The following is an 11,792-nucleotide window of genomic DNA, read 5'->3' on the forward strand; positions in this document are numbered from 1 at the left end:
GAAACATATTTAAAAACGGACTTTTAGAAAAATAGTTTACTTGTATATTTATTAGTTGTAAATTATTATGAATTGCTTTTTTAAAATCAGTCCTCTGTTGCATGTTTGTCCATTATTTTTATCAAGTTTGATTATTTTCTATTACGTGATTTATATTTTATTTTATAAGTTATTTTATAATTTACAATATTGTCCCTTCACTGGGTTTCCCCCTGCCGAGGGCACATTTTACAATGCTTTAAAAAATATATATATTAACACATTGTTTGCGGGAATCGCTTAAAAGCATCTTCAACATACTGTTGGTAGAGAGCAGGAGACGCTTATAAGCATTCTATTTGCTCACTTTTAGTACAGTGCAAGACGCCAAAAAACATTGTAAAAATTTTTTTTTGGCAATTTATATGTTCGGAAATGAAATTTTAATTACATTATTTTTTGACATCTCAACATAGATGAAAAAGAATATGGAAGTCTGCGCATTCACAGGGCTTGTGACCGTCATAGGCTGGTTTAAGTGATCACTTTACACATGTGTCTTCATCTATGTTGAGATGTCAAAAACAAAACTCCTAATTGGAGATAATCCAGATTTGTGAACAAGTATTTTGACACACTCGATTGCTGTAAATTTCAATTGGCTAATCACACTATTAGGCCATTTAACTCATTGTTCAGCCATACGTGCCGGCGTATACGCCACACTAAACGTGTTAAAAGAAGTCCGTTTGATCATTTGAAACTAAAGACACGATCCGAAAGGTTGCTCTGTTGTTTATTGTTGAGAATTAAACATGTCTATAATTCCAGATTCTGCTTCGCCCCGGTTGCGTGGGAGCGGGTCCCCTGGGGCCCAGCCTGCCTCGGGGGGCGCAGGGCCAGCACGCCAGCCCCCCTCTCCACAAGCACCACGTCGCTCCCCAGCCTGTTATCGCAGGTATTGCAATCATATCTCCTCACCTACAAACCCAATCAAAAGAAATCATATAAAGAAAGACACAGATTCCAGTGCAAAGTTAACTGATCCCAACTTATCGCCTTTGTAGACTGCTGGGGTCAGCTCTCCTCGTCCTCAGGTTGTAGGTCCTTTTGTCATGGACAACGTCACCTAGGCCATGCCTTCGAATCATGTTATCTTTCTGCAGCATCCGCGAATTCTTTGATCTTCCTCTAGATATCTTATAGTTGACTGTCAAGTCTATCCGCTGGAATTTCATTCTTCTTTATTGGTGGATAGGGCATTGTATCTTATTGACAGTGACGAGTGTTATCTTGATTATTTATTGCATGAAAGAAAGGTAATTAGTCCTGCGCTTTTTGTACCATTCCAGGGTTACATTAAATAAATATGAATACATATGACAGTTGCACAAATTCATTTTGAAATATGACATTTCAAACTACTTTGTGTATTTCACCAGTTTAAAGAACGTTGAAAACTTTATAATATACGTCATAAAGTCAAAATTTCATATTTTTGAGTTAACATTTTTTTCCAGTGTGTATACCTACGATTTTTATTTATTTATTTATTGAACGCCTGAAGCCTTTAAGATAATACATATATACAGTATCTAATATAAAAATACACTAATGAATAGAGAAACAAAAAGTCTCATAACAAATAGTCTTATAACATAAAATCATAATAAAGTAACAAATAGTAAGCACTGGTAAATACACGTCTCCTTCAAACTCTATCAGCGAGCAGCAAGAGAGAGTGAAACACAACGTTTAAATTTATCCATTATAACGTGGAGAAGAAATGCTGAGAAAGTACAGATTTCAAGGAGGATAAAAATATATTAAATAAATCTATACTTTCAAAAGCATTGGCTAACATGTGAAGCTGCGGAACTGATATGAACTTACATTGATCACATTTTTTATTATAAAAAATATGATCAATGTAAGTTCATAGTGTAATGTTTTCGAATTACAGTGTTCGATTGTTGTGCATTTCTGTATGATTGTTTGTAATACTACCTAGTTCTCAACATGATTAGTTGGTTTCTAGCAGATCCCTCTGTTTGCAACATAGAGTGCAAAATGTATTTATCATTTGACCAAACGTTTGTTATTTTTCAGGAGCCAACAGTTCTCGGGTGGGTCTCACGGCAGTTCCTTCAGTCAGTCCACAAGGGCAGATCGCATTGGTAATTACAATTATTCTAATATATTCCCAGACAGAAAAGGATTTGATATTTTGTAAATTTTACTAACAATCTCTAGTGACCTTTTTTACCTGTATTATTATTTATTTGTGTCACATCAAAAAGATACATTTTGACTTAAGCTACCTAGATCTAAGAGACATATTTGAAATCGCCCCCTAAAAGTATGTGTCTATCGATAATCATTTGAGAAATTTTTCTAATCTTTTTAATATGTAGTACTTAGGAATACTTTAGTATATTTTGTCTTAAATATTCAAAACCTGCGATTCACACGACCGATGCATGATCCAATGGTCAAACGGTCCGTGTCGCCGTGTGTTAATTATGTTAAATAAATAATAATTGTACATTATAAGAATGATTGTAATTTAGTTAAAAAAATATAAATATGATCATTTTTGTGGTATGGAGTGAGAAAGGTCACAAAAGTATTTGTTAATATATTTTCCCCATTCAGGGATGATAAAATTTCAACCAGCATAGTTATTTTTTATGCTAATATTTGAAAAAATTGATTTTGATTAACATTAAAATTTGGACGCAGCAGTCGGGAGATTCGGGAATACCTCGTTCTCCTCCTCCGGCACATCAACAGACTTCGCCCGTCACTCCGGTATACTAACCTTACCTTAACCTTACCTACCAGGTGTTCCAACCTCACTGACAAGACCGACTTTAACTTAGCACCACACTAATAGTTTACTGTCTAATTTGATATTAGTTTGCTATAGGAGTTCAGACTGGGTCGCATAATCGATGTATATTTTTTGTTAATATCTCAACTAGTAATTGACATTTTAAAACATGGTTTGTTCAGTCGGTAAAACATGTAACTAGCTGATCAATAATTGAATTGTGGCGTATCATCGATAGATGGCGTTGGTAGTCCAAATATCGATGTAATTTGAAAATATTTGAGAAATGATCACTACGCCCCAAATGTTGGGCCACACGCTATTTGACCTGATATTTTATGACCCCACGGTTGGGGCGGTACGCATGGAGAGGTTAAATGCAATTCTGGATGACTTTATGCAAGTAAAGTCGAATAATATGTAAAAAAATGTACACTCAGTACATGCCCTAAATATGTACATGATTATAATGAACGATAGATCTGCGTGTTAACACATTGTTGTCAGGCAGTTTTTTCATCAACCCCGACCCTAATTATACTCAGACAGTCTGCTGCCCGACCCTCAGTATACTAATCACAAGTAACCGCAAAACCATATTCTGAATCTATACATTGTTTTATGGCGTCTCATGCGCTCTTCCAAAAGTATGCAAATAGAACGCTTACAAGCATCTCCCGCTTTCTACTTATAATATGTAAAAGACGCTTTTAAACGTTTCCTGCACACAATGTGTTAATAATAAACACAACTATACATTTGAAAATACTGGAGATTTTTACTTTAGATCTTCATAATAATTTAGTAACCTTTGTTGGATTGTTAATATTTTATGTATGCGATTGAAGTAGAGCACTGGGTTTGTGCGTACCCCATCATGTAATAGTAGACAATACTATAAAATACACTTTATAGACAATCCTAATGAAACCGCCCAAGATAATCCAGACAAAATAATTAAATAAGAGAACACAGGCATGATGACCAAAGCACACACGATCTAGACAAAACAACAAAATCAGACAATTAAGACAAAATTATGAAGACAGACAACAATTTAAATAGACAAACCAAAAAAGCATGAACACACAGAATTGGAACACCTGTCAACCATTACTAACTTTATTTCAATTTCTTATCCTTATAAGATTTAAGCTTTGTATATTGACCATTTTAGTGCTGAGATTTTTTTATATGACAAAAAATTATCATTTTTATTAGGTGTGCACAAAATCAACAATATTTTTCTCAAATCTTGACTGATTTTAGTATTGATTATGAGTCTGGTATTGGTAGAGAACATATTAAATAACTCAAATAAAACAGCATTTTGTAATAAACATACTTATATGTATTTAAAAATAAATGCTATTTGAGAAAAAAACATTAAATTTTCATTGACAACAATGTTCAGAGTCGCGAGAAATCGACTCGGAGTTTTCACATTGATGTGCATCCTCCGACTAGTAAACATTCTAATTTCATCATCACTATCACTACCACTTTGAGGATATTTAACACCTTTGTGTGTTTTCAACATAACTATTGGACAAATCTGACACTGTGAGAGCAAAAACAATACATTTTTACTAATATTTATTTTTATTTTTCACTAAAAATTAGTTTAATTTGTTTATTTGTGAATATTATTGATGAATTGAAACTTAAGAAATCCGCACACTGCGATACAAGCTCCCAGCTCGACCGCCAAAATACACTGACATCACCATCGGTATATCAACGGTAGTGCTTTTGGCAAAGTATACCAGAGTCGATATATCGATTCCCAGCACTCGTTACGGAACCTGTATTTATGATTGCACATATATAACTGATTTTCCTTTTTTTTTGCAGGGAGAAGGAGTATATCCACACTTTGCCAATCAGCACTACCAACATTACTTCAGGGCACATCAGGATGCCCGAGCCACCCTCTCTCCTTACGTTGCCAGGTAATTATGCGAACAATCTCATTATTATTGACTAGAATGCATCATGCAGTTTGGCCAATATATTAATATGTGGCATATCTTGGCCAATACAAAGGCCTATTATCAATGATGGTAATGATTCAAGAACAACATTTCGGAATTGGTTCATACATATAGAACTTATTTAATATTTAATATAAGAGTTATTATATTTAATATAAGAATTTCTGCTTAGTAAAAAGCTTCTTTACATGTCATCAATAGATGTCTCTAGTGAAGTTCTAGTGATTCGAGAACAAGGTTTCTAAATTGGTTCATACATATAGAACTTCCAAGAATTTGAGTGGTGTGGTTGTCAATAATGGGTAGAATTGGTGAATTTTACATGTGTGTAAAGAGATCACATAAACCAGCCTATGACATCATCAGCCCCTTAAATGCCCAGACTTTCATATTCTTCTTCATTTCTTTGATGAGATGTCAAAAAATAATATGAAAATAGCTCCTGTAATTGGAGATAATCCAGATTTTGTGAACATGTATTTGGACAAACTCAAAATGTTATTAAAAGATGTTTCATCTTGTTAAAACACCATATATTATCGTTGAGACACCTGTAATATACATACATATATGGTATTATTTTATTTGCGTATAATAATAAAGTGTGTTGTCATACAGATCGCCCCTGGGCGCCGAAGGATCCGAAGCACCCAGTCCACCCCTGGAGCTTCGCAGACCGCCTTGTGCAAGAGTGCCTCATCCGGCCCATTCACCGTCTCTCAGTGATCGGAGTACAGGTATGTCCAACCTTTTCTTTCCATTCTTGTCCTTTGAACTTGGCGAGAAAAAAATCAGTCGTAACAAGACTGTTTAAACACCATTCAGGTTACTCAATAAAAACTTCTACTTCTTCTAACCCTTATCTGCACCCAATGGTGAATATGGCACTGCATTATACTGATGCAGTATTATCTTGATCATTAACACATGAAGGAAAGGTGATCAGCCCTCCGCTTCAGGTACCAGTCCAGGGTAATATCGAATTAAATATTAGAGTGAAAAAATCACTTATATTTATTTGACCCCCCTGGGAATCGAACCCGGGACCTCCAGTACGGTAGCCAAGCGTGCTTAAAAACAAATGGGTCAATACATTTGACTCATTCAAAGCAGGACTGACAAATCGGAATAAGATTTACCCGAGTTCTATGTAAGCCATCATTGTAATTGTTCTCTTATCGATAGGTTAATCAATGTGTTTTGTTTGATACAGATTCACCGCAAGTGGTGCCTTATACGAGATACGGAGAAGAGTCCCGGTACTACGAGGCCCCCGCCCCGCCCCCCGCGCACTGCCCTCCAGCGCAGCGAGCCTCCTTGCTGCCCCCCCACCCCACGCACCGCCTGCCCTCGCACACACATACTCCATCTGTAAGTACCGAGACCTAGCAAGTAATTTGTAGTAACAGAGAATGGTTAGGTGTTACGTCTGGTCAGTGCTTCTATACGGAGTTGAATTGTGGACCTTCAAAGTCAGCACTATGGACCTACTAGACGCAACCATCAAGCAGAGTGCGCTGATGTACTTCGGACACGTCATGAGAAATGAAAAATATCGTCTTCTCCACCTAATCATGCAAGGAAAGATTGAAGGGCAAAGAACTCAAGGACGCCGAAGGACATCATGGCTGAAAAACCTACGACAATGGTTTGGCAGAACCACCAAATCGCTGTTCCGAGCTGCAGCATCAAAATTGAAGATAGCCATGATGATCGGCGATCTTCGTTAGAAGTGGCACAGAAAGAAGAAGAAGACGCATTCTAAATGTGGCTACATCGTAGAATGCTATGCATTCCATGGACCGATATGGTCAGTAATGCAAATATGCTCCAAAGAGCAAGAGCAGGGAGACAGTTGCTGACTGGTATCAAGGTCCGCAAGGTGTCCTATCTGGGGCATGTGCTGAGAGGAGAGAAGTATGAGCTATTGCACCTAATCGTAAAACGCAAAATAGAAGGTCGACGAAGTATGGACAGAAGACAGATCTCCTGGCTCCGAAATATACGAGATTGGACGGGGATCAGGACCGTTGAGGCGCTGCTTAGAGCAGCCCAAGACAAGGACAATTACTCTCAAGTGATAGTCGACGTCAGGGGGACTTGACTACATATCATGTTTAAGATATTTTTAAATTAAATTTTTTTTTTTTACAAAATACATATTTAAATGATACAAAATAGTTGGTAAATATACAATACATTTCAAATTTAACGTTTCTACCTCTCTAATATAGTGGTTACTTGTGTTTAGAGAAAGAGTTGTTTTACAATTATTATATTTTTTTTTATAATGTAAACAGTATGTATGTATATGCTATAAATCCTTGTACATCTGGCAAGGAGAATTTTCTTAGGCAACAAATAAATATTATAATAAAATAAAAACAATTGTAAAAGAAAAACACTTGTTTTTTACCCCTTGCGTTTATTTTCTTATAACGACTAGCTTCCGAAGCTATGCTTTCATCTTACATCATATAAAATAAAATAAACTCGAGTGTTTTTCTTTTACAATTTCATCACGTCTTACCAAAAAGTGAATGCCGAAACAATAAATACAAAAAAAAACATTTTTTTTTCCAGTTGCAGTTGGGGATAGACGGCGGCAGTGCGGGTGAGGAGCGCGGGCCGAGCAGGGGGAGCGCCCCCGCGCAGGGCGGCGCCGTGGGGCGCACTCTGCCCGGGCCCCCGCACGCTGCACACGCGCCCCGAGAGGCCGACTCCCTGATGATGCTGCTCAGGGTGAGTACCCAAGAAACAATTTAATTAGTTAAATTTCGCATTCCTTATCATTTTATTTTTTGACATCTCATCAAAGATGAAGAAGAATATGGAAGTCTGGGCATTTACGGGGCTGACGTCCGTCGTAGGCTGGTTTAAGTGACCACTTTACACACGTGTAACATTCACCAATTTTACCCATTATTGACAACCACACTACTCAAATTCTTGGAAGTTCTATATATATGAACCAATTCAGAAACATTGTATTCCTTATCATTCATCGTCCACTTTAAAAAACACTACTTCATGACTACCGGATTCGAAATAATCATGCTATCATCAGGTCAAATGTAGACTAATATTTATGTATTAAATGTTCAATCAAACACAGCTTTTTTGAGTCTAAAAAAAAAAAAAAAACACTTTATGTTGTTTAAATAATTCAATCAAATTTATTTATTTCAATTAATATCTACATTATAAACTATAAAAAATTTAAATCGTATGCATTAAAATAAAATATATGCAAGAACAATTGCTAAAGGTGTAGAAGAATCCCGCTTCGGAAAACTCCTTCAGACACATGGAACAGATCAATGGCCAATGAGATACAGTGGTGCCTCGCATAACGAACGCCTCGCACAGCGAACGCTGCACACAACGAACTTCCTTTTCGTTCATTTCACGATTCATACAACGAACTTCGCTTCACACAACGAACTTCGCTTCACACAACGAAGTCGCCCACTTCACACGATCACTGCCGATTTATTGCATCCTTCCGCGCAGGCAGTCGTTAGTCACTGAGCAGTACGCTTAACTTACGCACGTGTCGCAGCAATCGTTCATCATTACAACGAAGTCGCCCGATCTTCTACGATCACTGCCGATTAATTGCATCCTCCCGCGCAGGCAGTCGTTAGACTCGTTAGTCACTGCGTAGTAGAAGACAGTAGAAGACAGTAGAAGCAGTAGTTGATGACACAGAAGTGGTGAAGGACATCATCACAGTGGCCCAAAGGTTGGAATTAGAGGTAGAGGAAGAGGATGTAGAGGAGCTTATTGAGGAACACAAAGAAGAGCTGACAACTGAAGAGCTCCAAACACTTCTGGCCCAACAACAGGACAATGCTCAAAGGGAAGCGTCATCTGATAACGAGGAGCAACAATCAAACAATCAACCAATTCCAACTGCTGACATCAAGAACATCCTGGTCAAATGGAAAGCAGTTCAGGAGTTTACCAATGCCCACTATCCGGATTCCGCAGAAGCAAACAGGATCAACGACCTGTACTCCGATACTCTTGTCCGTTATTTCCGGCAGATGTTGAACAAAAGAGAGAAACAAACGACTTTGGACAGGTTTTTCACTGCACCATCGGCCAAAAAGCGGAAAATGGATGAAGATGTGCAAGATTCGATTATTTCTTAAAATTAAAAAATGTGTGTTTTTTTCATTATGTTTTTAGATGTATCTAAATAAAAATAATAACAAAAAATTTATCTTTTTTTTATGTCATCTTACCATATTTTATGCTACAGAACGAATTATTTTTTTTAACATGTATTGTTATGGGAAAACGCGTTTCACATAACGAACTTTTCGCATAACGAACTTGCTCCTGGAACGAATTAAGTTCGTTGTGTGAGGCACCACTGTATTGTTCAATATAGCAGTAGCTCTTCCTACAGGCATAACCATCGGCAGGTTGGTCCTGTGTGTAGGATTGTGAAACAATCTATGCCGACGCTGTCTTAGGTAACTATCGGGAACATACAGACCAATGTTCCGGATAATTTCAGGATTAATAAATAAAAGGCCGGGATACATGCTAACGCAGGTATAATTCGGTCCTGCTAATTGCTCAAGGTCCTTGCTTGCATTTGGGTATGTTCCTGTTGTAAAAAGTCTCGAGTGCAAAGGGATATGTATTAAGCTATTAACCCCTCGAGGGGTCAAGCATCAATCAACCAAATGGGTAGAAATACCTTTCTCGTCCTTAGAGTGTTAATTTATAATAATGCAGCATGTAGTAATGTGTGTGTGTGTTGCAGCGCTACCCGGTGATGTGGCAGGGGCTGCTGGCGCTGAAGAACGACGCGGCGGCGGTGCAGATGCACTTTGTGCACGGCAACCCGGCCGTGGCGAGCCACACGCTGCCCAGCAACGGCGACGGCTCCACGCCGCCCCTGCGCATCGCCCAGCGCATGCGCCTCGAGCCCGTGCAGCTGGAGGCCGTCGCCAGGAAGATGCAGGTAAGCCGACCCCACCAGATTATAATGAAAACTACTTAAATACATTTGGTGACTGGTATAAAATAAGAGAGAAATATGTAGCAAACTCAACCGACAAGACACACAAGGTGGCTTGGTGGGTCTCTGCAATTAATTTCTGCGGTCTACACACATGTAACATTCACCAATTTGAGATTTTAACTATCAGAATCTTATAATCAACATGGTCCAGATTTGTGAACAAGTATTTGGACACAATCAAACGTTGTGTAAGGAATTTCAGTATTGTAGCACTCTGAAAGTGGAAAAGTGGTGTGCCATATAATGTGATGACCTATTCATTTTCAAATAGTGTTTTACTTAGTAAATACCACTATTTCTTAAAATCTACTGTGACACATGTTTTGATGCATTCCGCGTCATTTTCGAACACCTGAAAATGATACGGATTGCATCGAAACACGTGTCACAGTAGATATAGTGGTGTTTACTATGTAAAACATTAATTAAAAATGGAAAGATTTTACCACAAAGTGACTGCTGAATCAATTAATGAAATTAATTACCTATTGTTTGGTGGCAGATGGAGAACGAGCACTGCATGCTGCTGGCCCTGCCTTGCGGGCGCGACCACCTGGACGTGCTGCAGCAGTCCAACCACCTCACCGGGGGCTTCATTACCTACCTGCGGCGCAAGCAGGCTGCCGGCATCGTCAACTACGCACCCCCCGGACATCAACAGGTATGTCTCCGCAATAAACTCCCTAAACAAATAGAAAAAATTATAAGATATCATAATTCTTAGTGCCCATTACATACATGTAAATTTAATGTACCGTAGAACGGGGCTACTTGAACTTTGATGTGTTACTTGAGCCCAGTACAGAGGAAATATTTAGATCTGTATTTGGTCTACAATAATGAACGTATCGACACGATTCATTGATTCCCTGAAAGGTGACATTTATTGTCACGATACATTCATTATTGTACACCAAATACAGATTTAAATCATTTTTTGTACTGGGCTCAAGTAACACATCAAAGTTCAAGTAGCCCCGTTCTATAGTACATGTGATGGGCATTCATTTTAACTTTAAAAAAAAAAATATATATATATATATATATATATATATATATATATATATATATATATATATATATATATATATATATATATATAAAGAAAAGAAAAGGACTATTATACCATTAATCAAATAAAACAATAAACCTTGAGTGTAACCACAAAACCCTCTCCAAGCACAAGAGCTCAGTCTCTTTTTTGGAGAGGCACAGCGAAACAAAAATTATAAGTTTGCCATGTGTATAAATGTATAGAAATTGTATTAAAAAATGTAAATATATTAAATAAATAAAAAATAAAAATAAATGTCACTAATATAAACTAACTAAGCATCACTCCTCACCAATCTGACTTTGCAAACAATCTTCCACATTCATGCATCTCTGCATACAAACCCGCCGGTTATTCCGACTCCTGACCTGACCTATTTGAAATACTCGATCATGCCTTTTTTTTTTTTTGAATTACCTAACGTCCAAGTGACTCTGAAATCTAGCTACGGCTTATGCAACACCGTTTATCATGTCCCTACTCAGGCTTCAACTTTATAAGTTTCATAGCCTATACCTACTTGTGAGTGGATTTACTCTTTATGTTTAAAGTTACTATAATTTCATGTAATTCATGAGTGAAAATTCTAGGCAAAAACACTCGCTCGATCATGCCTTCCTCTGCTTCTATTACCAACCACATTTATCTCATAAATTTGTTCAGTACCTATTCTTTCTTCACTCACTATTCTTGATTCACATGCCCAAACCATCTCAACACATCTTTCTTAATTTTATTGATAATGGTTATGTCAGCCTTGGATTGTTTCCTTTTCCAAACAATGTGATAATTTATATCAATAAAATTAGATCAGATTTTTAAAATTAGATTTTTAAATTAAGTACCACCATATTCTCAATATTATTAATATTTAAAGCATTTACTTTGTGG

General features: G+C 37.3%; 1 protein-coding gene across 8 annotated transcripts in view; it reads left to right on the forward strand.

The window, feature by feature from the left end:
* Positions 1-11,792, forward strand: part of spen (spen family transcriptional repressor split ends) — a 147,611-nt gene that overhangs the window by 130,560 nt on the left and 5,259 nt on the right. For all 8 annotated transcript variants that reach the window (XM_088264354.1, XM_088264513.1, XM_088264440.1 and 5 more), the window contains 8 exons: positions 811-937; positions 2,089-2,156; positions 4,667-4,764; positions 5,425-5,543; positions 6,020-6,177; positions 7,390-7,548; positions 9,587-9,787; positions 10,350-10,508. In XM_088264354.1, coding sequence (XP_088120480.1) covers positions 811-937; positions 2,089-2,156; positions 4,667-4,764; positions 5,425-5,543; positions 6,020-6,177; positions 7,390-7,548; positions 9,587-9,787; positions 10,350-10,508 — 1,089 coding nt within the window. The remainder of the gene's footprint in view (positions 1-810; positions 938-2,088; positions 2,157-4,666; positions 4,765-5,424; positions 5,544-6,019; positions 6,178-7,389; positions 7,549-9,586; positions 9,788-10,349; positions 10,509-11,792) is intronic.

Source organism: Brachycentrus maculatus, unplaced genomic scaffold (genome assembly GCF_059751285.1).
Source record: "Brachycentrus maculatus isolate JH-2025_06_01 unplaced genomic scaffold, ASM5975128v1 h1tg000003l, whole genome shotgun sequence".
Classification (NCBI taxonomy): domain Eukaryota; kingdom Metazoa; phylum Arthropoda; class Insecta; order Trichoptera; family Brachycentridae; genus Brachycentrus; species Brachycentrus maculatus.